The sequence below is a fragment of the Melospiza georgiana genome, chromosome 13 (genome assembly GCF_028018845.1).
Source record: "Melospiza georgiana isolate bMelGeo1 chromosome 13, bMelGeo1.pri, whole genome shotgun sequence".
Lineage (NCBI taxonomy): Eukaryota > Metazoa > Chordata > Aves > Passeriformes > Passerellidae > Melospiza > Melospiza georgiana.
In genome coordinates this window covers 13,373,382-13,398,250 of record NC_080442.1, presented here as the reverse complement: position 1 = coordinate 13,398,250, position 24,869 = coordinate 13,373,382, and the positions used below count along the sequence as shown (strand labels likewise).

The 24,869-nt window shown below is 53.1% G+C and overlaps 1 protein-coding gene across 3 annotated transcripts in view; it reads right to left on the bottom strand.

The window, feature by feature from the left end:
• Positions 1 to 24,600, bottom strand: part of NTRK3 (neurotrophic receptor tyrosine kinase 3) — a 218,343-nt gene extending 193,743 nt beyond the window's left edge. Inside the window, exon 1 of one of the 3 annotated variants that reach the window (XM_058033644.1) lies at positions 23,848 to 24,600. In XM_058033644.1, coding sequence (XP_057889627.1) covers positions 23,848 to 24,095 — 248 coding nt within the window. In that variant the 5' untranslated portion in view covers positions 24,096 to 24,600. The remainder of the gene's footprint in view (positions 1 to 23,847) is intronic. The other 2 variants (XM_058033645.1, XM_058033646.1) reach the window with 2 other exon arrangements.
• Positions 24,601 to 24,869: the final 269 nt, after the last annotated feature.

Below are 24,869 nucleotides of genomic sequence, written 5' to 3'. Positions count from 1 at the left end.
TTCTCTGGTGGGAGAACGTACAGAGTCAGTCTTCTCTGCCCAGATATGTGCTTTCTACCATTGGACGTGGATCTGGGGGACATGGAGCAGAGACTCCTGGCTCAGGACTGCTAACATCAACCTGTGCATGTCTAATCATACCACATCTCCAAAATAGCCATGCAACTGGCTAGGATGGGAGGGCAACCCAAGGACAGGAAAAAAACCAAAAAACCTTCCCCTGGGAGTTTTACACCACACAAACCTCAGCATGAAGCAGCATCCTTTGGGATCCTGCACCCATGTAAAGCAAAAGACCATCTGCTTTCCAGCAGCTCTCCAAGCACCTGCCATGCCAAAGGAAAGGATGCTTTATCTGTAGGATTTCATATGCAGGGAGAGCCAGCAGTGTGCAGCATTTTGTGGTCTTTAAAGATCAAAAGGCATTTTAGAGAGGAAGCAGCACCCTGGTCAAAATCTGCTTCAGAAATCACATTTTGCTTTATTAAACCCTCCTTGCAATTTCCAACTGGAAGTCAAACTCCCTTACACTTCCATCTCCAGACAGGTCTGGGACTTTTCAGAAATCAAACTATAATAATTTTTAAATATTTTATATATATGTATGTATGTATATATATATGCATATATATTATACGTATGTATATATGCATACACATATATACAGATATATATAAATATATAATATATAATATATACTATATCAATATATATATAATATAAATATATATATAAATATATATAGGATATAAATAGAAATATTTTTATATAAAATATATATTTTATATAAATCTATAAATATGTTTTTTATATATATAAAATATATATATAAATAAACTAATACAGGCAAAAAAAAGGTGGCCAAGCTCTACTCCAAAGGCAGCTGTTTCTCCCCTGAGGAGCACAGTTCCTACACACATTAGCAAGACAATGAGATGTACTAAAGGTACTGAATCACCAGAGTTCAGCTTGGCAGGAATAACTCCTGGTAAAAAGCAGTGCCAAAGAGCATATGGTAGAAAGGACACCCCCCCAAAAAAACAGAGAGCCTTGGAGATGGTCAAGACAATATTCTGGTAGGCTGTAGTAGCTCAGCTGGGACCCAAAAGGGAGCACTGCCAGCCACATGCACTCATTGCACTTCATGCTGTGCTTGAAGACAGGAAAACGGATGGAAGAGGAAAAGGAGAAAATAAAATCTCCCACAAACTGGCTGTTACTGTGATGGATGGCACTGGGAATGGGGAGACAGGAACAGGAGTCCAGCAGAAGCACATGTGGGAGCCAGGAATGGGGCCGTACAAGTGCCATGGTTGGAGGGAGCTGCAGTCCTTAACCCAGGCCTGCTGCCACCCACCCACACAAACCCACAAGCACACTTCCTAAAACCACAGCCACTGTGTGAGCCTCATTTCGGGAGTTTTACATCCTTATGAGCTTTGTCTCAGCCCTGTTCTGATGTAGGTGCATATATTTGGGCAGTGTTCCATGCCTGGGTCATGAAAGCAGCACAGAAAGCAGAGCCCAGAGCTCAAACTGTGGGTGCTAGAGGGTGTCTCAGCCTCTACAGCCAAATCCAGAGCCCTTCCACAGTCCCCCATCCTCCTCTGACCTCCTCTGCTCCCCCACAGCTCCACCACCCCCCGACTGCAGCTCATCCCATTTCCAGCTTTCCCACAACCCCAAACACTGGGAAAGCCACTGGCCAAGGAAGAGGAGAGGAGAGAGAACTTGGATCCTGCTCCTTTGAGGCTGCTGGGTTGGTTTTTATTTTCCCAACCATCTCCCAAGGAGCCTGAACTTTGATCCCCCAGCATTTTGGCTCCTCAGATGTTTATGGAGCTCAAGCAAGCAGGCAGCAATGCCCAGCTGGGCTGGCCACAGGCCATGCTCCCACCCTCTGCCCCCTCAGGACAGCCAGGGCCGGGTATCTCCAGCCTGAAAGGAGACTTTCCAAGGCCCTTGTTACCTCCACAGCATCACAGGTCTGCCTGCTCAGCTCCCAGCTGCTCCCCATGAAGCCAAACAACGAGATAAATTCTCCACACAGTTTATTTCTGAGCCAACTGCTGTGACCCCCTGAGGCTTTTATCTGCTCTTCAAATAAATCACAGCCAGCTCTGCCCACCCTCCCCAGCAGCAATGGAGGGGAGAAGGCCTCAGTCCCCTTTTCCCTATGAAAATGCATGAAAAAAACCTTCTCCCTTCCCTCCACTAAGCTTTTCCTGCAAGGGACACACACACACACACAGACTTGGCTCTTATTGCACAAGTGTAGGAACAGAAGCATCACTCAGGAGCAGGGGGATGTATCATTAAGGCATGGTGACTCAGAGCTCAAGGCTTCCCAGGATAACAGGTATTTTGTGGGAAGTCAGCTGGCTCTGGAAAGGAAAAGCAAACCAGCATGCCTATAAACATGACACAGGCAGGGAGATGCAGGGAGGGGAAGAAAGGAGAGCAGGGAGGCAACAGACATTTTAAAAGCTCCTCTCCCAGCACTCTACTTTGTTCTTTTAAATGTAAATAAAGCACCTTGCAAAAAAATCTCACAGAAGACACTCTGACAGCCAGAGACACTGCTAACCAGGCTGTTGTGTTAGAGCTGATCCAGCTGCACAAACAGAAAATCCTGGGACAGTTTCTATCTCCTCTCTCAGCTCAATCTGCCATTCCTCTGAACCATGGAGAAGCCTCTGCTTGCCGGGCACCTTGATTTGCACCTTCCCAAAACACCAAAACCAACCTCTCAACCAAACCCCTTTGCCCACCATGGGCACCTCCTTCACCAGGGCCAGAGGTGGGTGAAACCCTCAAGCTCCCAGTGTCCAAGCACACTCAGTGCTGCTGAGTTTCACTGGCTGCTCATCAGGGAAGATTTGTTTTACACCACGAGCAAGGCAGGAGGACACAACCTGAGCCACTGCAGCGTGGCCAACCCATGGCAAACATCACCCAGCACTGACAGACCCACCCTGCCCTAGCAGGGTCTCCTTGCACCACTTGAAGGTGTTGTTCATCACTGGGGCTTGGGGCTTTGCACAGTTTTAAGGCCACAGCAGCGACACATCACAACATCCCTGAGATGAGCACAAATATGATGAGCCCGTCAGCTTTGAGCTGCTGAAAATGAGCCTCCTGTTCTGAAGGGTTTCCAGGAGGCTGGCATTAAACTGACAGGTAGAAAATCTCACAGGGGTGTTTGAGGAATCCAAAGGTCCTGCTCAGTATTAATTGAGGAGAGGCAGGGAGCAAGGAAGCTACAATTCACCTCCTGACATGGCTTGCCCTTTCACCACTTGCTCTGAAGAGGTATTTAACAGGACACGTGTCTTTCTGGTGCCATTGAGGGTCATGGAAGAATTTTGAAGCCAGAAAGCAGATCATCAGATAAAGTCCCTCCAGGGAGATATTGTTTTATTATTTTTTGTTTGTTTTTGCAAGGAATCACTCAAACTTTGTTTCTGCTTTTGGGCAGCTGAAGGGCCCTGAGCATTCCAGCACCATCCTCAAACTGCCCAAGCCCAGCAGGTTATCAGGAAAGGAAAACTCACTCTGCACAAAGAATACAGCTGCATCTCCCTCCCCAGGCCTCTGGACCCTACAGGAAAGCAGGAAGAGGTGTAAGACATCCCTGACTCCTACCTGAGCTGGCACAGCCCCCAGCACCACTGAAATCACCCTGCTGACAGTGAGCACAGTGATGCCACCAGCTTGGGAAATGACTCTGTGCATCAGCAGCTGCAGCATCCTCCATGGCTCCCCCGAGGCCAGCAGCACATCCAGGCACACTCCTGCCCCTTCCCAGCCCCAAACCCTGGCAGAGCTGCCCCAGGAGGGCATCCCAGCCTTCCCCAGACATGCAATGCAAGCACCAACTCCCATTTCCACATTTTGGGCTGCCTGGCCCATGAGGTCTGCACAAACACACAGAGCCAGAGAATTTCTGGATGAGGGGCAATACAAGATGTCCTGAAGCCCCTACCCACCCCAAACACTGACCAACAGATTCTGCCCTTGATGGTTTTAAGCTGGGCTGGTTTTGGCTTTTCACATCTTTCCCCTAAGTCCCCTTTGAACAATCCTGTGGTTGCTATGGAAATACTCTCATCAGTATGGGTGGAGCATAGCAGCCCTGGCCAAAACTCCCTGTGGCTCCCAGTTGACACCAGTTCTAGGATCTGGCAGCACTGGAGGTTACTCCAAGCTGCACAGGGAATGCCTTGAGCTTAAAGCAAAGCCTGGCACTGATGGATGAGTGAGACCCACCTGGGAGTCAAGGGCAGGGACTTGCAATTCACCCAGGGATAAACAGGTTAAAATGAAAATTGAAATACCCTCACACCGGCTAAGGGGTGAGAGGATTACAAACAGCAAAAAGCTGCAATTTACCCCAGCTAAACCCTGCTTGGAGCAGGAGGTGGCCACAGACAAGGGTAGCAGGAGCAGAGCTGACTTTATCCCTGGCCCTGCCACCGATGCAGCCTCCAGGGAGGCCTCTGCTGCCCACTCTGCCCTCCCAGCACTGACACGAAACTAATCAGCAAGCAGGGTGTGAACAGCAGCCATCCAGCGCTGTGAAGAGGGCTGGGAGGCAGAACAGAAACCTTTTCCACGTGGCAAAGGGAGCAGCACGTCGGGCAATTGCCGTGTGCTCCAGTGGAGTCACCGCGTCCCCCCGGGGAGCCCCAGCTGCACAGCACCCAGGTTGGACACCTCCAGTCTGTCCCTTGATGAAAACACTGCCAGAGCCCTTGCAGATGATGGATTATCCTTTACCAGCAGGGCTTGGAGAGAGGTCCCCAGGCTCCAGAGAGCAGCTGAGTGGGAAATGCATCTTTTCCATGGGAATGGGCAGCAGGGCAGCAGCACTCCCTGCACAGGGAGGTGCCAGTGCTGTGCTGGCAGATGTGCTGCAGTGTCACCAACCCCAGATTTAGGCTAAGGGCCAGGGACCCCCATCTCCATCACCATCACCCACCCAGCTGGGGGACAGGGAGGATGAGATGCACTCCAATAATTGTTCTTTCTCACCCAAATTCAGCAAATTCAAGAGAGAGCAGAAAACAGCAGCCAAAATGCCTCCCACCCCCTGTTCCAAGTATAGGTATGCAGTCTCTCTTGCTCCCTGATGGCAGAAGTCTCATTGCAACAACCTAAAACATTCTGCTCCACAATTTTGGGGAGATGTTATTGAAAGGACATGCAGGCAAAGCTGCCTGCAAAGCAAAGGGACTCTACAAAATCAGCAGAGAACTGAATCAGCCCCACTTGGACCAAGGACAGCAAGGAAGCCAGAGGAGCAGCCACCCGTGACTCTGTGCCACTGTCACCTCAGCTCACAGCACTGTGCCAGCACATGTCACCATCCCTTCTGCCACACCTCCAAAGCCCTGGGTGACAGACTGCACAGCCCCAGCATCCCCTGTGAGCCAGAGCTAACCCCAGCAGCAGAACAGGGACCCTCCTGTATCATGGAAAACTCAACCATAGACCAAGTAAACAGCTTTCAGGATACCCTAAAATGCAGTTCCACCAATGTCACAAACAACTTTTATGAAAAATCCTTTCCTTAGGATTTTTTTCTTCTGAGAAGCTGGGAGGCCTCAGGAACAAAATGTAAACAATGATTATCTGCTGCTGTGGAATGCAACAGGTGCATCTGTGATTGGTCTCGTGTGGTTGTTTCTAATTTATGGCCAATCACAGTCAGCTGGCTCAGACACAGAGCCCAAGCCACAAACCTTTGTTATCCTATTCTATTCTTATCCAGCCTTCTGATGAAATCCTTTCTTCTATTCTTTTAGTATACTTTTAATGTAATAGATATAAAATAATAAATCAAGCCTTCTGAAACATGGAGTCAGATCTTTGTCTCTGCCCTCATCCTAAGACCCCTGTGAACACCATCACACTCCAAAATTCACATTTTCTCTGTCTTTACCCCAGCTTGGAGGTCCCCACCAAAACCTCAGCAGCACAAATGCTTTGGTGAGGCCCAGCCAGGCCTGCGGGTGCTGCCACCAGGAGGATTCTGCTATTAGGCATCAGAGCAGAATTTGGGGCTGACTCCTGGGGAGGGCTGCACCCCACTGCACCCCGAGATGCCCAGCAGAGAGCTGTGCCCACTGCCTGCAGAGCAGCACAGCACCTCAAATAAAAACTCCCCACAGCCAGCACAGTGAATAAGATTACAACAAATATAAACTAATGATACAGCTGTCAAGACAGATTAGACTGCACAGTGTAAAAAATTGCAGGGCTGTTTAGTCACAACAATATAAGATTAATTTATCAATACAGCTTATGTGGCACTGGAGAGATAGCAAATTGAATAAGTGAATCTTTTCTACACCTTGCTCAAGGAGGGAGCCTCAGACCTGATGGGTGTATGGGGCTGGATACCAGTGAGGATCTGCAGGCAGCAATCACCCAGCAGGGCTGGTTTGACACAGCCCAGGGGGATCTGCACCTTCATCCCAGGCTTAGGGGATGGCCCACGCGCCACCCAAATGCACAGCTCTGCACCCACACGCTCCTAAAGGTGCCCACCCTTCTGCGGTGCCAGAGTCAAGAGTGATGGTGTTAAACCAAGACATCCAGAAGCTGCTGCTGCAGGCAGGAACCTCCCAGAGCTTTTTCCAGGGGTTCCTACAAGTCCAGCACCCAGGACTGGAGCTGTGTGTGCAGCCTCACCTCAGCTCTGTCCCAGTTACAGCATGTACATATACTGGGGCACACAGGAACCCCAGCAGCATCCCCAGCTCTCACACAGGCAAAAACATGCACAGCCACCCCTTGGGGGCTAAACCTGGCAGAACCAGGTGAGCTTGCAGCCCTGAGAACATCTCCCATGAGCTCCCCAAGAGCAAGGACCCGACCCAGAGGCCCTCAGGAGGTGCTTCCCTACTCATCCCGCAGCTTCTACCCAAAGATCATTTGCACTGGGCCCACATCTTTTCAGATCTCTCATGTGCTGTCATCTGTGGGTTAAAAAATGTGCAAGTAAGTAAAAAGGTGCAGCAATAATGAGCCAGGGTTTCGATCTGTGAAGGTGAGAGCACAGCAGCATCTGCCAATACGAAGGAAGCACCCGTTTCTATAAATATTGAAATCCGGTAATTATCATCATTAGAACTAGTTGTGATTTAGCCATAGCTCAATCCCAACAAGTAAGAATGGCATTTATTTGCCACAATTAGAACAGCTAAAAATACCTCCCAAACTTTGCCTGGTTCAGCCCTATCCCAGCAGGCTCAGCTCTGGGCAGGGAGAAATGCAAAGCAGGGGATATCACTTGGAGAACCACGCAGGGCTGGAAAAACCCTGTGCCCTCATAGGGACACCAGGGCACAAACACAAGGCCACCTCACCTTCTAGGAGCTCTTCATGGGAGCTCTGCTCCATGGCTTTCTCCCCAGCTCTGGTTCATCCCAGCTCATTCCTGCCCCACAAGGGTGGCTGTTCCCTATGCAGAGCAACATTCCCTCTAGCAAGCTACATTTTCCATACCAAAAGTTTCTTTGCAGCTGCATCAAAAGGCACAGATTCGCTTTAAAAGGCAAGCAGAAAAGCCTGGCTCAACCAAGCCAGCCCAGTGGGGGTTACATAGCCCCAGTGGCACCCAGATGATCCAAACCAGCCTTTGATGACAGCCATGGGTCTCCTCACCTTGTGGGAGCCCTGCAGCTTTGCCAAGAGCCTCCACACCCTCAGCATCCCTCCCAGGCCCCAGCTGAGTGCTGAAGGACTCCTAAGCTCAGCATGCTGGACAGACAGACCCTCCTGGAAGACCTCACCCTTCCCAGTTTCTGCAGACAGCTCCTCACACAAAATCCTGTGAGCAGCATCAAGCTATCCTGTCCTTCCTCTGCAAAGTGACCAGAGGGTCATCACCTTTCCAGAAGCTTTAAACATGAAGGGGCTTGGCCATCCTCCCTTGGGGACACATCTGCATTCCTGCTGCCACCAGCAGTTTCCCAGACTTTTCCTCAATGATAAAGAAATGCCTGTGAGGTGCAGATAAATATCTTAGGAGGCAGCACCTCGCAGCAGTTACAATCAACCCTCAGCTTCCCATGCAAGCCCACAATCCAGGAGAAAATCCCCATCTACTGACACAAATCATCCAGGGCCATCTCCTCGTGCTCCTTGTTCCAAGAGTTGAGATTTTCCCTGAGGAAACGTGCCCAGCCTCCATGGTCAGGGATGTTCTTTCTGACAGTCACAGTGAATATTCCCCAGCTTATCCCATAATATCTGGAAAGGGCTGTGAAATGGGAGCTCAGCAGCCTCTGTGTGCGGGGGCGAAGGCGTTGCTGAGGTGCTGCTCCCTGCCAGGACCCAAATGTCCATCCCAGCCCCTCTGGTCCCCATCTGCTCCCTGCCAGGACCCAAATGTCCATCCCAGCCCCTCTAGCCCCCACCTGCTCCCTGCCAGGACCCAAATGTCCATCCCAGCCCCTCTAGCCCCCACCTGCTCCCTGCCAGGACCCAAATGTCCATCCCAGCCCCTCTAGCCCCCATCTGCTCCCTGCCAGGACCCAAATGTCCATCCCAGCCCCTCTAACCCCCATCTGCTCCCTGCCAGGACCCAAATGTCCATCCCAGCCCCTCTGACTCCCACCTGCTCCCTGCCAGGACCCAAATGTCCATCCCAGCCCCTCTAGCCCCCATCTGCTCCCTGCCAGGACCCAAATGTCCATCCCAGCCCCTGCTCCTCCCTGAAACGCCTCCAGCCCTGGGATTTCTCAGCCTTCCTCCACGGGTGATCTGACCCCTCTGATGCCTCTTTTTCCCTGCTCTGTTTGCTTCTGAGCTCTCTCCAATTTGTCGATATTCCCATAATAAGGTGCCTCGAACCTTTTTTATTATTATTTTGGGGGTTTCTGTTGTTTTGCTTTGCATTTTGTTTTTTTTTCAGTGAGAATAGCCAGGTTGCAGCTCTGCTCCCACAGCTCCCCCCCCTCCCTGAACACAGCCCATCACTGTGAGTTTAGGGCCCTAAGCCAGTTCTCAGTCCATTTGGCAGTGTCCAAGGCAAACTGAACTAATTTTGAGAGTAAGATTTGGTGAGACACTATATCAAATGCTTTGCTAAATCCAAATATATTAGGATTTCCACGTTCTGCTCAGCCACTAATTTCGTGATTCCATCAAAAAGAAAAAGCAATCAGGTTTGTCTGGCAAGATTTATTCCTTCTAAATCCCTGCTGTTATTGCTCATGCTTTCCTTATCCTCTAGTGCTTCACTTTCTTAATACTGCAGGACTGGAAGCGTTTGCTGGAAATTTATTTTTGCTATTTATATGGATTTTGAAAATCTGCCTCTGCTCTCCTCCGCTGCCCCCTGCCTTTCCCACTGCTGTTTAGCATCCCTGTGCTCCCACCAAACACATCATCTCCTCCATCCTCCTCCCAAAGGCAGAGCACAGCAGCATCATAAGCCCAGTGTTAATACACAGCTCAGACACCAGATACTGGAGAAAAAACTAATAAAAAAATGTTTGGCAGCAGGAGAAAGGTCTAAAGGAAACATCCAGCTGGGTCAAGCCCAGGTCCATCACAGAGCATCACCAACAGTTAATATTAAATGCCTGAATCAGCCATCCTGAGCATCTCCATGTTTTTCTTGCAAATTTTCTGGCAGCCACACTCAGGGTGATCAGGGAGAGTTGAGCCACAAGTGACGCAGGTCGGTGCCATTCCAGGGGACACACACAGAGTCCATGCTGGGTCAGGGCCAGCACTTCTGTAAACCAAACCCTGAACCACTCTCAGGCAGCTGAGGAGCTCCTCCAGGCCTGGGAGCTGCAGAGAAGGGTCAGGAAAGGCTGCACTCCCCTGCTCTAGGCTGGCACCCCAGGTTCCCACTCGCACCTTGAGGGCTGAGGTGCTCAGAAAGCCGCATCACAAAGCACTCAGACCTCTTGCTGAGTTTTCCTCCCCAGTGAGCCAAGCAGAACCCTCTAAGCCCTGTGTTCCCACAGCAGCTTTGCAGACAGCACCACCCCAAAACACCCCATGGGTGACCCCATCCCAGCTCTGACTGTGCATCCACTGGCCTCTGTGGGAGCAGGGCAGAGCTGCCCCTGCATTCCAGGGCATCCCTCACTCCTGCTCCTTAGGAGCTGTGCTGGAGTGCCACCGGTTTCTGCTCACCAGGGTTTAGAGAGACCCAGTGATCTGTACACCAAATAAACCTGCCTGGGTGCCAGCTGCCTGCACACCCTGGGGACACCCCAGCAGAGCAGCAGCACTTCCAGCCTGTACCAGGGACAAGCCATGAGCTCCAGACACAGCCTTTCCACACACACTGACACCTCCCAGCACACCCAGGTCATGCCACTGAGCTGATGTTTGGCTTCCCACACCTCCACCAGGTCAGGTCTCTGTCAGACCCTTTGCCTCAGCTCCTGTGTGTCACAGACATCTTTTATGAAAAATCTTTTCCTTAGGATTTTTTGTCCTGAGAAGCTGGGAGGCCTCAGGAACAAAATGTAAACAATGATTATCTGCTGCTGTGGAATGCAACAGGTGCATCTGTGATTGGTCTCATGTGGTTGTTTCTAATTTATGGCCAATCACAGTCAGCTGGCTTGGACTCTCTGTCCCAGCCACAAACCTTTGTTATCATTCTTTGCTATTCTATTCTTAGCCAGCCTTCTGATGAAACCGTTTCTTCTATTCTTTTAGTATAGTTTTAATATATATCATAAAATAATAAATCAAGCCTTCTGAAACATGGAGTCAGATCCTCATTGCTTCCCTTATCCAAGAACCCCTGTGAACACCATCACACCCGTGTGCTGTTTCAGAGGAATAAAAATACACAGCATGGTCATGCCAGCAGCTCAAGACTCAAAAACAGGGCATCAGCACCCAGCAGAAGCCCAGGTGACAATTCTCCCTTGCACAAGGGACCTCTGCTGCCCACAGTGAAGGGGACTTACACAGGGGCACAGTGAAGCTAAGCCATGGCATGACCCCAAGCACTCAAGGGATAAAAGGAGATTTTCTCTTTACCCCAGCTATTTTTACATCTCAGAAATGCCTCCTATCCCAGGAGCCCTGCTGAGGGCTGGGACACCAACACCCTGCAGTTCACAGCCAGCTGGCTGCAGCCCAGCTGAGGATGAGAGCCCAGCCCGGCTTGCAGAGCAAGGATGACCTTCCCCACAGGCAGGCAGGCAAAACGTCCTCCACCAGCTCCCACTGGTGAGTGATCCTGAAGGAGCTGGGGGGAGGGATTAACCCATCCTGGGACAGCTGCCCTCCATCAGCCCATCCCTGCCCCAGCCTCACCACGATTTACAGCACAGAGCAAGGGGGGTCAGCAGTGGGGAACTCATGGGGACAGAGGATTTACAGGGAAGGGCTGGATTCGGGGGAGGCAGAGCAAAGCAGAGGGTGATTTACAGGGTCAGCAGCAATTCACACAGCAGGTAGCTCAGGGGAGGCAAGGATTTACAGGGGCAGGAGAGAAGGGCATTTTATGGGGCTTTATTGGGAAATGAGCGTCCCCTTGCCCTGACTGCTGTGACCCAGGGAGGGACGTGGGAGCTGATCGATCCCCAAGGAGCCTCCCCCTTCTTCTGGAGGTCACAGACAGGCCACATCAGGGGGAACCATCCCTATCCCAGCATGGCTGCATGCTGCAGCTGCTTCTGCTTGGCCACAACAACCTCTGGGTCATTCCAGCCCGTCCTTGTCCCACCACCACCCTAGGGCAGTGTTCCAAGGGCAGCCTTGGTGGTCAGTGCTTCCAGAGAAGCTACAAATAAACCCTCAAACATCTCCTCCTGTAGTTGGGGGCCCCTCCTTCCTCCTGGCAGGCCCCACAGCCCCTCCCTGGTTTCTCCCCCTGCCAAGCATGCAGGGTCATGGTCTGCTGTCCCTCCAGCCCTTGGTGGGGACAGTGAGCCAGCCCAGGGTCACCAGCACAGACACACTGAGTCACATCACCCACTCTCCAGTCCCATTTTCCAGCTGCTTCTGGCACCCAGCAGGAGTTGGGGTCGGCCCCACTCATGACCCTGAGCACATCACTTTGGGCTAGCAGGTTCCTTCCCTGTCCCACAACATCTGGGATTGCAGCAGGGCTGGTGAGGGACACACTCTTCAGCAAACAGCACAAAACGTGAGGGGTAGCAGTGTTTTTTGGGTCTCCAGCTACCACAAATGTCCCAGCCCTGGCTGTCCTGAGTTGGCAGGTGCCACGCTGGGCGCAGAGGCACAAGGGTTACCCTGGCCTGCTCACACTGCACACGAAGCAAAAAAAGGAAATAAATGTATAGGAAAAGCTGTCCCAGCACAGCAGCTCCACCATGTTGTGACATCCCCACTTTGGAGCACACCATGGCTGGTCTCTGTCAGCTCAGCCTTGTGTCCAGGATGAGCCAGGACACACAGGCTGCTGCCCCCAGCTCCTTCCTGCCACTGGTACAGGACACAGGCTGCCCCCCCAGAAGTGACCTTTGCAGCACATCATGGCCTGGGGACCAAAGCACCAGCCATGCCAGCTTTAGGGTGTCCCCAGCTGACATGCCAGCCCACACCTTGCATGCTCCTACATTTACTCCCCAAAAAGAGGCTTGCAAAACAAGAAGTGGTGAGGTTTATCCTCAAAGAGCCAAAAAAAAGGGGAATTCACTCAGACATTTCATCTCATTCTCCAGACACTCCCCTATTTTATAACAGATACAGGAGGCCACATGCTAAACAAGTGCAATCCCTGCAGGACTGCAAACCCCAACCTCCTGCAGCACCGGGCTGCTCAGCACAGGGGTGCAATTAGGGGTGCAATGAGACTCATGCCACTGGCAGAGAGAGGGATGGAGATAAACAGCTCCAAGCACTGACCATAGACACCCATGAAAGCATCAGCACTGCCCTGGCATGGCATGAAAGAGATGAAAATAAAGTTGTGAGCAGCCTGCACAAAGCAAGAGAAGTTCCTCTCTCTCTCAGCCTGGAGAGATGCAGCTTTGCAGCCCAGACAGGTCACACCAGGCAATGTCCCCGTATGTAGGAGCCCAGATAATGCCCAATCCTTTGCAGGTGAGGACTCATCACAGCCCAGATAATGCCCAATCCTTTGCAGGTGAGGACTCATCACAGCCCAGCTGATCCCACAGATCCTCAGCTGAGATCCATGGGCAACATCCCAAACAAGCTGGTCCCCTCATCCCTGTGAAACTTCCAGAGAGGCACAACAGCAGCACCCACCTCACATCCTCACCAGAACCACAGACAGCAGCAACACCAGTGCCCCCCTCCCGCTCCCCCAAAGTTTGACTAAAGCTCAGGAGTATCTTTGCTTTTATAAATCTCTGCCTTTTAATGATGGCTTCAAGGCTCAGAGAAAAAAAGGCCCATTAAACTCACTGAATAAGTTAATGGGGCAGAGAGAATCCATTTCAAAGCCACCCCAGGCTATTTTCCTCTGGAGCTAAAGCCTGAATAAGCAAAAAGGAAAAATTAAAACTGTACAGTGCTTTGCCAATAAATAACCCCCAGTGTAATCTGCTAGCAGGCAAGCCTCCATTTGCAGAGATAATAGGATGCAGATCAGCTGCAAACCACCTCCCCTTGCAGGGACCACCACCTTTTGATTGCAATTAGCTCTGCTGAGCCAGGAGCCTCCATCTCCTGCCTGTCCCTTTCCACGTGCCTGGGCAGGAGGGGATGACACATCCTGCAGGAAATGCCAACATCCAGCACTTGGCTCTGCAATTCCCCAACATCAGTGCTCCAGGCACACACCCCTGGCTTCTCTGCCCCATTTTTCCCAAGCCCTCCTGCACCTTCATGCCTGTCTTCTCCCCCTCCTTCACCAGCAGCACTGTGGGTCCATCCCTCACCCATCAACCAGAGCCCACACACAGCTGCTCCTCCCCAAACACTTAAAAAACAAGTGCATGTCCCAGAGAGCAAGGAAAAAAAATAAAAACCTCCCTGCTTGTAAACGTTGATCCCACTAGACGCAGTTTGTTTACTATTTAATATTTAAAGATGCTAATTAAGTGTCCAAATAAATAAATCTCTGCTCCCTGTGCCTTTTGGAAGGCAGGGATCCTTCCCTTGGGGCCAGAACATGCTGGGCACCCTGCTTGGGGCAGAGCCTGAGAGTGCCACCACCCTCCCCCTTGGAAGGAAGGCAGCACACCAAGCTGGGAGATCAGACACATCGAGTCCTGGAGGGGAGCACAGGCAGGGCAGGGCACAGAGAGGAGGATTTCCAGGTAGGGGGGCTCATAGTGGCTCCTCTTGGCCCTGGGATGGGAACTCAGATACAAGCAGGGAGCCAAGGGCCAGAGGATGAACCCACAAAGTGATGGGGGGCACAGACAGCAGCACACATCCCCACAGCCACCAGCAGCCAGCTACAGACACCCACATCCCTCCCAGCTGCCCAGAGCCAGGAAAGAGAACCACCCCAGTTCCTTACCTGAGAGCATCCCTGCTCCAGCTCCTCTTCTCCAAACCAACACACAGCACCTTGCCAGGAGCAGAGAGTGCTGCCTGCCTCCCTCACAGCCCCCCACATCTCTCCACAGTTCAGCTCTTCCACCTGATACCTCTTCAGCCTCATTAGGCTCTGCCTCTCCCAAATCCGCTCCAGCTGTATCCTGCACCTTGCCATTAACCCCCACAGTGCCAGCCCTGCAGAGCTCCTCCTTGTCCCTCCCTGCCCAGCCACCATTCCTGCACTGTGTGGGTGCCCTGCCCACCCTCCTTGGGCTCAGGCTTTGCTTTGATGCTCCCAGAACACCCCTCAGCACCTGCCCTGACCTGAACAACAACTCCCAGGATGATGCTGATTCGCTCTGTGCTACTCTACCCTGTCCTCCCAGACACCAATATGTCCAGAGCCCAAGTGAGGCTCAAAAGAGGAAATAGTCCCCAGCAAGATTCAGCTTCACTGATGGGGCACAAAGAGAGCCCCAGGAGGAAGGGATGCTCTCAACAGGCAGGGCAGCTGGGAGCACACAGCATCCTTGACCCTGTGTCCCACTGAACTTTGCTTGCTCTACAAATGGCTCAGGGGCCTTCACCTTACTTTTCCTGAGAAAATTTTGGCTGGGAGAACACAGGCAAGGCATGATACAAAGCCAGGATCCACCTCACCGCCCCAGGAACAGCCATCCACATCCTGGAGGAAAGAGTTTTGGGGACAAGAGAGATTTTCCCAGCCACAGAGCTCCCCACAGGCAATCCCAGCTGTACTGGAGGGACACAAGGGATGCCCAAGCTGGCCCTGCCTGCCTGGGTTGGGAACAGGCAGGAGGAGGGCAGGCAGCCCAAGGGAGCACTTGCACAGCTGGATCACAGACTGGAGAGCCAGGACTCGTTGTTCCCAGCCCAGGTCACTGCACAGCATTTCCATGGAGAGCTGGGATGGGGGATGAGGCCAGGGCTGCTCCAGGAGCAGAAGGAAAGTCAGCAGCTGCAGGCACCCGAGATCTCCCCCATGTGGCTTCATGTCCTGGCAGGGTCAGGAGTTAGAGCCTGGCATTTCTGCAGCTCAGCTGAGCGTTGATATTCCTAATTTATCCTGCCAAAACCCTGAGCATGCACTCAGCAGCACTCAGATTCCCAGCATCTGTTTGAGCATTTCCACATTACCATTTCCTAGTGGGAACCTCCTGGTGAGAACTAGTTAAGGGACAGCCTTGCAGAACCCAGGAGGATGGGGGCTTCACCATGCTCACATCTGCTCCTACCCACTTTTGAGTCCCCCAGGGACAATGCAGAGCAGCCAGCAAAGGCACCAGTGCCCTGTGCCCTTCCCAGCACGGAGCTGCAGAAGAGGCTGCATGGGGGCAGCACTTGGGCTCAGCCTCTCCCTGCATCCTTCTCATTTAGCTGTCACTTCAACAAGCACAGGAGTCAGGAATAAACACCCTGACTTGTGGATGTACTGTCAAACTCCCTTGGGAATCCTTCCTGACCTCTCTGCTCCACTGCTGGGAATTTTGTTTTTAATTAAAAAGGCAGTTTTTATTTATGCAGACTGAAGCTGGGGGTGATGGCACATGCAGGTACAGGAAGGGCACAGCCACTACCAGGCTCCATTGTCCACCATACCAAAACACTGGGGGGCAGCTGGAGGAAAGCTGGCTGCACACAAGGCTCTGGCTTCTCCTTCAGCTCCTCAACTGCTACAGCACATGAAAACAAGCTAAAAATACAGCACATGTTTTCCTGGTGCCACCCTTCCAGGCAAGCCAGCTCTCGCACAGAGGGGAACAGGGAAAGCTCCCCAGTTCCTTGGGGTCTGGAAACCATGTGGGATAGGGATACCCAAGGACAGAGCACAGCAGGATTGGTGGAGCTGCCCTTGAGCTGGGCACTGATTCCAGTGCAGTGTTCCAAGGGGATTCCAGAGAGATTTTAATCCCCCTTTCTTCAGCTGAAGCAAAGCCCAGGCCCTGAGCAGTATCATGGCTCTGACCCATGATCCATCACCCAGTCCCCAACACACCTCCACCCAAATGTTGCCTCTGGCACGATGCTGGGGGTCCATTTGCTGTTGCCTTGCAGGACCACAGGGTGTCACAGCCCTTCCACCATGCTGGCAGCCCTTGGCAATGGCCAGCAGGGAAATAACTAGTCCCTCTTTGGCCCAGCTGCCAGGGAAAATGAGATCATCCCAGGAGCTGCCCATGGAGGATGTTACAGGGTCAAGGCCAGAGTCCTGCCCTCACTCACCCTTCCTCTGTCTCACACCAGGCTCTCAGCCTTCCTCCCTTGGAGAAGGACGTGTGATCTCTTCAGCTCCCTGACCTCCATCCAGCCTGTTCAGCAGAGGTTTAATCAAAGGAGCAAAGAATATTTTACCTACTCTGGATGCCCTAAAAGACAGCTCACAGCCTGTGCCCTCAGGATTTCTCCATGGACCTCTCTCATGTCTGCTAAACACAACAGGACCAATAGAACAGCCTTGTTTATCCCTCCCTCCATGCTTGGCCTCTCCCTAACCCTGGCCAGTGCTGGGCTAAAGGATCTCCATCCTCACTCTGCTCCTTGCAGGCCAGTTCCACCACTGCTCCATGCCTCAGTTTCCTCATCAGTACAAAGGACAGACCCATCAGAGGCTTCCTGGCAGGATCACAGCCAGAAGCTGCTCACAGAGGGCCGGTCAAAATTGCCCAGCAACACCTTCACACTGCACCTGCTTTGACTCGGCCAATACCATCCAAAAAGCTGCAAATCACAGACAGGCTGGGGCTGTATCCCGCTGGAAGAGCTCTGGGTAGGTGGGGATGCACTCACCAGTGCACAGAGCAGAAAGCCACGACCCAGCAACCCACTCAGCTCCTGGGGGACCCTCCAACACCAGCGGGTGCCCACACAGGAATGGGGATGCTGGACACAAGAGGGGTCCAGCACCGCGGGCACCCAGAGCAAAGGCTTTCCAGCGTGACAGCGAGCAGGGAGTGACCCCGAGCCCCCACAAAGATGCGGCTCGGAGCCGGCCGCGCATCCCGGAGCCGGCCGCGCATCCCGCATCCCGGAGCCGGGCTGTCTGCCGCTGCCGCTTGCCCTCTAGCGGCACAGCCGCCTTCAGACGGGAATAGCGGAGCGGAGGAGCCGGGATGCGCCGGGCTCCGGCAGCCCCAGCGGGGCTCAGCGGGCAGGCCGGGCGCTGTGGGACACCCACGGGGATGCTCGTTTGTCACCGCTCCGGCGCCAGCAGCCTCGGTGCGGAGATTTGGGGGAGGACGGGGACAGCCCGGTGCCGGTGCTGCTTGCCTGGCTCTCAGGAACCTGGAGAACCACGTGAGGTGAGTGAGCTGCTGGTCCTCGTCTCATGTGGGGACAGAGTGCTGGGATACCCAACCACGAAGTGCAGCCTCTGAGCAAGGAACTCGCCCACAGCACCCCCTCAACAACAGCTTTGCTGTGCAGAGGGGAAAGCAAGAGGATCTGGGGAGAGCAGAGCCCACAGGCTGCTGTCAGACACACCTGCTTAGAAAGCACCGACAGCACCCGTGGAAGCCCCATCTGCAGGAAACACCAAACTCCTGCTGTTCCACAGTGCCTGGCAGTAACACTCCGAGTTACAAGCACTGGTAACACTCACTTTGGAAGCCTGGCAGGTTTAGGGCTTGGGTTATTTCCCACTTGTCAGCAGCCCCCTAAATGGGATCCACCAAACCCAGCCATAAAGTCCAGGACAACACCAAGCAGGGGCTCTTCACCGAGCAGGACAAGCCAAGCTCAATCTACCTGCAGGGCTCCCCAAAGGTGATCCCATGGGACATCTCAGGGACTCTTTTGTAGCTTCACTGACATGACTGGGTGCATGGCTGGTCACAGGGCTGTGGGAGACCTCAAGCAGCCTCATGCCAAAGCACATGACATTGTTTTGCTTCATAAGGGCGAGCTAATAACACAAAGCAGACCCAGAGAGCTTTCCCTGACTGAGCTCTACAAAAGCCTCCATGGACAACAAGGCAGCTCCTTCCTCAATCTCTTCTTCCTCCCTAAACATCTGTCCTAGACCTGAAACACCTCTGTCTCACCTCTCCAATGTAAGGAGACAAACCATCAGTCAGAACCAATTTAGACCTCCCCAAAACCTGCAGGACATGAAGACTTGGGACACGTCACATGCACCCTGAAACCATCTGGGCCACCAGCTCCTCCTGTCAGGCCAGCAGCTCAGGCCCCATGTTTGGCTCAGAAGAAGTCTGGGAAGTGCTGTCAGGCACCAACACTGTCTCCTTCCTGAAGAAACACCTGACATCACCTGTGCCCGGAAAGTGCCTCTCCCCAGGATTGGTCAGCAGACAGATCGACAGGAAGAGCAGGGCAAGGAGCCAAGAGCCAGCCACAGGAAAGGGGGAGGACACAGATCACTGCTCCTGGCTTAACTCACCTCCAGAGCATCAAGACCATATATCTCAGCCCAACTCTTTGTCTCAAATAGCTCTGCACCCTTTTCTGTCCTCAAAGCTTGGTGCTGTGCCCGCCTTCCCCATCCTGACATCCTTCAGGAGAGATGCTCTGCATGAACAAGAGCCTTGCAAATCTAAGATGGATTTAATTAAGGATCTTTTTGATCATCTCTGGAGCAGCCAAAGCCTCTGGGACCAGAGATGGGAGGCTTTGGGAAAGCAGAGCCCTTCATCTCTGGAGAGTAGTAGTACACGAGGCACACTGGGCACAGCATGGCTGATTCACAGAGAGGAGAAAAGTTTGTGCCTGCTGCCTGAAGCAGAGCAGTCAATAATTTGAGCACCACAGGAGCCTTTCTCATGGCTGTTTGGGTCACCAAGGCAAGTCCTGCTCCCTCCAGCCCTTCCAGGAATAGGCCTGCCCTTTCTTTCTTGCCTCCTTCCCAGCCACGGGCACAGAGGAGCTTTCCCTGTGCCTCAGCTCTCCGTGCAGCAGCAGGGAAGGGGTGCTGCTGCTCCAAGCACCCCCTCTCTCTCTCTCCCCCTCTCCACATGCTGCCAGCTCCCACCAGCGAGTGGGGGCTGCGCTGCCGCTCCCCCCGCAGCTCCCGGCGCTGACGTGGCACTGCCACCCCCGGCACGGAGCTGCTGGGACAGCCCAGCAGCAAAGAATAAAGATTCTCTTCTTGCCTATGGAGAGAGCAAGATGCTTCTCTTGGCCCAGCCAGTGAGACCCAAAAATCCTGCTCCCACTGTGGAGCAACCCAACCTCCTCTTGGGTTGCTCTGAATTCATCTCACCTTTGTTGAAAGCAGCTAGGAGCTGCACAGATCCACCTTGACTATCCACACATTGAGTGTATTTCACCAGAAGAGCCCCCGTTCTCCCCAGCAAGGCTGGCTAAAGAGCAAGGCTTCCTATACCAGGGACATCTCCCTACCCCCAGGGAGCCCAGGGGTGACACACGCAGGCCACCACCGCCTGCCTAGCAGCATCTCCGCAGTGCCATAGCAACAGCTGAGGAGTAGGGAGGCCCAGATGGCAAACTCCTCCATCTGTCCTTCCCCACGCACGCTGCCGGCGCACGCAGGCGCTGCCCACGCTGCCAGCGGGGTGATGAACCCCCAGCCCGGCCACCCCTGGCACCCTGACAACCTCCAGTCCCGTGTGTGCCAGGGCTGGGGACCTTCCTGCCAGACCCCCACAGTGCCAGGGCTGGGGACTCACCTGCCAGACCCCCGCAGTGCCAGGGCTGGGGACCTTCCTGCCAGACCCCCACAGTGCCAGGGCTGGGGACTCACCTGCCAGACCCCCACAGTGCCAGGGCTGGGGACCTTCCTGCCAGACCCCCACAGTGCCAGGGCTGGGGGCCTGCCGTGACAAACACACACACGGGGGCCCAAGGGGTTCTGTGCCACAGCAACTCTGAGATCAAAGTTCTGCATCTGAGCTTGCAATGAGTAAAGCCCCACATCACAGGGGTGAGCGTCTCTGTAAGTCACACCAGGCTGGGGACACAGCAAAGGCCACCCAGTTGTACAGGAAAGGTGATGGCATTGATGTGCCCCAACCCTGTGGTGACCTCTCCTGAAATTGGGAGGGGGAAGAAGAGAGCTTGACTCCAAACTCAGCCAGGTCCAAGCTGGCTCTCTGGCTGGACAGGGCTGCTGGCAGCTCTCACAGGGGTCTGTGTGCAGGGTCTCATCTCCAGGGACGCTACCCAAAATCAGGTACGTTTCTGGCCATGCTGGGAAAGGGCAGAGGGACATCAGCCAACCCAACCTCCTCCTCAGGGCAGGAGCCTCCTGCCTTTCCCCTGCCTCACCACTGACCTGGCACCACCTGGATTTGCAAGGTTGTGTGTTGCTGTCCCCTTCAGCCCAGCCAGGGCAGGAGCCACCCAGCCCTGACTTTTACCAAAAGGAAGCTAGAAGCACCAGCAATTGAAGCAAAAGTCATTCTTTTGAAAGGTGCAACAGGATGGTGGGGTACCAACCACACTGAGGTACCCACAGGCCTGGTCCGCCCCACCATCCTCCTTGGGCAGCACTACAGCCTGGTTGTTGTCCCCCTCTTCTGTTGTCCTCACCTCACAGGGTCTCATCAGCCCCTGAGATAAGTGATATAAACCCAAAACTCCTGATGGTTCAGCCCAGTGCTGGGTTGGGATGGGATGGCATGGAGGGGTCTTGCCCTCCCTTGAGGGGGTGGCATGGACAAGCCCTCCAAGATGGCTATATTGTTTTTTTTAACCAGCTCTCTGAGTGGGCACTGGCAGTCTATCATCAGCAACACTCAAGCTCTGATTTGGAAGCTGAGCTCTCTTTTGGATGTGAATAAGGCTCTGCCTGGTCGCAGGGTTGTTCCACCACCCCACACTCCATTTGCTTTTCCACCAGTCTCAAGATCGAGCAGCGACCACCACCTTCCCTGGGCCTGTGGGGAGGTTCCAGCTGGGTCACTGCACCCCTCGGCCACTGGGACAGGACTGAGCCTCCCCTGCTCACCCCCAGGCCAGATGGAGAAGGTGCTTTTGCCCCCTGGCTGCCCACAAGCTGCCTAAAGAGGCCAAGATCCCCATGAGCATGGCAAGCAGGGGGAAAACACTGCTCCTTGCCCAGCTGAATCAGCCTCACATGCCAGCAGTGATTCAGCCATGACCAGGCTGGGCTTCTAGGCACCCTCACCCCAACACCCATGATGATGTCAGGGCTGGCAAGGAGAGGCCTGACATCAGCCTGGAAGGGTGCAGGACCTGCTGCCTTCCACACAAGAGCATGAACATGGTTCAAGTCTGGCTCCCAGCAGTGACCCCTTTGCTGGGAACCATAAATCAACTCTCTGCTCCCAAAAGTATCCCCTATAAACCACCACTGCCTCCCCAGTAAGCACAGACCCCTGTGGAAAGTTTTCATCTGTGCACAATCTCAGCCCCTGAGAGCATTTTGGGGTTCACCCCAGCCCTGTGCTCCAGCCCTCCCAAGCCCAAAAAGGGAAGCACGGGTCCAGCAGCGATGCAGGGGGTGGAGGAATGTGCTTTGCTCACTGTGAAGCAGAGAGACATATGAATTCCAGCAAAAACTGGCACCTTCTTTTCCTTCCCCAACTTAGGAGAAGCTCCTTTCCAAAAGAAAAAATACCCAATATCTGTTTCTGGAGTTGTCCCTTTTTTTCCCCCCCCCCACTCCTTTTTACAGACTGCTTATCAGCATTTTTCATTTTCAAAGCAGCAAAGACATTTTCTGGGCACAAAGCACTGGTGTAATACTACCTCTCCCAGCAGTTCAGATGTCTGTGCAATCTGACAACGCACAGTCGCTCACGCTGGTGGCTCCCAAACCCTTCCCTGCCTTTCCCGCTGCTCCCCGGCCCCCAAAGGGTTAAAACTAAACCACAACAAACAGCGAGCACAGGGGAAAAACACGAGTTTCTCCGACTTGCCCAGCATCACCCTCATCCCTCCAGCATCGCGGGGAAAACACGCCAGCACCACGGCGCAGGATAAATATGGGGCAGTTGGGAGGGGAGTGCTACGTTAGCTCCCCCCATCTACTCTCCCCATTGCTGCTGTTTTTATGGAGGTTTGCTGGGAAGCGGGAAGGCAGGGCTGTGGATTCAGGGTCAGTGACCTGCTGAAAACCTGCCTGGGTATCTCATGGACCCGTAAGCAAACAGGGAAAGCAGCTCCCGTCATCTTTACCCAGCAAAGGTGATGAGCAGAGCTGCGAGAGAGGCACTGCAATTACTCCATGGCTCTGCTGCAATCGCACTGTGACCAAATAAAACAGCCTCAGGAAGAGACCCAAAGCCCTCTCCCTCCGTGCAACCATGCCACCGAGGTGAAAAAAATTAAATAAATAACCCTCCATTACTCATTTCAAACCTTGCTGCATTTCACTGCCAGAATAAAGGATTCCACCTCTTCCCTGCTCAACTCCCACTGGCAACTTGCTCTGGGGGCTACATTTCCCTAAATGCTCACATTTCAATTAGCATTAGAATAATGAAATGGCTCAGAGTTCATCTCACCCAAAAATGTACTGGAAAATAAAGAGCAGAGATTGGAAGCTATGAGGAATTTTTTTTTCACACACACACCAAGAGCATGATGGATTCAGAAGAGGGAAATATATTCCTTTCTCGACTCCACACTGATGAGATTAACATGGGCTTTGCTAACTGCCTCTCCAAACAAGGATAATGCAACTTCAAGTTGATTTTCCAGATAAACAAGCATGCAAACAAACGCAAAGTGCTCAACTAAAAATATCTCGCTGCTCCGATGCTTCTCCCCACCGCTGCCACCACCCCGAACCTAAAACACACAAATCCTATCGCGGCACCACGACGAGTTACAAAATTGCAACAATGTGAATTAAATAAGCTACTTAAGGAACGTCTCACTGTCCTATTTTTATTTTTTTTTTTCTCCTCTTAAAAATGCAAAACCGCAGATCCCCTGATACACTCAGCCAGGGCAGGGAAGGGAGAATTTTCTGATGTGGGGATGTAAAAAATAATGACATTTTCACTGGATGCAAAGTCTGAAGGAAAAAAAAGCGGTTCAGAACTTGCTTTTCTCGCCCAATTCGGGTGAATAAGCGGCGGCGTGTGTCTGTGGCGTCCGCGTTCCCCTTGCAGAAGCAAACAGTTAAAGGAAGCAGCAGCTTTAGCATCTTTGCCTGCTGCTCTCTCTCCTGCTAAGGAATCAATCTCATTTACTTTATTCCTCCTAAGCCTTGACCAAACTGTTGCTGGGCTTTTTATGATGGTCTTTTTTTTTTTTTTTTTTTTTTAAGGGGGATGGGGTAAGGGAGAAGGCAGATCTGCATGCTGCGCCCGGGGAGCCGAGCCCAGGCAGCGCAGCGATGCCGGGGGCACCTGAGCCCAGCGCAGCCCGCGCCCTGCCGGGGAGGGGGAGCCCTGGGGGACCCCCACTTACATGGAAGTGATGTTCCTTGAGATGTCCGTGATATTGATGCTCGTGTTGCCATTGCTGCTGCCTGAATCCTGCCCTTCCAAGAGAGGGAAGAGGTTCCCATCATCCGGCTTCTTGCAATTGATGTCTGTCTTGCTGCAAAGACAATTAGCAGGGCAAGCCAGCACCGAAAGCAGATAGTCTCCCCAAATGCTCCAGAGCAAAAAAACCCTCCAGAAAGTGCACTTGGTAGGGCAAAGAGAGACATCCATCTCCGATTGCTGCTTCTAAAAAAGAGGAGGAGGAGGAAAGGGGGGATGGAGGGAGGGGAAGGGGGGGAAAGGGGGGAAGGAAACAAAGACAGAGGGGAGGAAAAAAGAAAAAAAAAAAAAAAAAAAGAAAAACAACAACAACAAAACCTCAAGCGATCAGCTGCAAAAATCCTCCAGCAGATGAAATCATGCTGGCAGCTGGCTGGGAGAGGCTGTAATTCCCGCTAGGGCAGCGGCCGCGGCCGCGGGCGGGGATGGATGCATGCCGGCCCGGCCGCCCGCCGCTCCCGCAGCCGCTCCGGAGGATCGCAACGGGAGGCTGGGGAGGGAGGGATGGGAGGGGAGGAAGGGAGGGAGAGAGAGAAGCAGCCGGGGAAATAAATAAATAACAAAAACGGTGCGAAAGTCACCAAGTCCCACCTACTGGGCAGAATTAAAATTGACACACCTGCAAAAAAAACAGACAGAGGGAGAGGGAGAGGGAGAGGAGGGGGCGATCTCCCCTTCCCATCTCTTCCCTCCCTCCCCCGGCCTGGCCAGCCCTGCTGCGGCGGGCACAAAAAGCAGGGGAGGAGGAAGAGGAGGAGGAAGGCTCGCAAAGAGAACCGGGCTCCGCAATAAAAAGGATTCCCCACCCCCCCCCTCCCTCTCCGCTAAAAATCAGTGCAGGAGGAGGAGGAGGAGGGGGGAGAGGGGAAAAACCCCACTGCTGGAGCCCAGAGGAAAAGTTGAAGCTGGGGTTAAATTTGTGCTGGGGGAGAGCAGAGGGGCTTT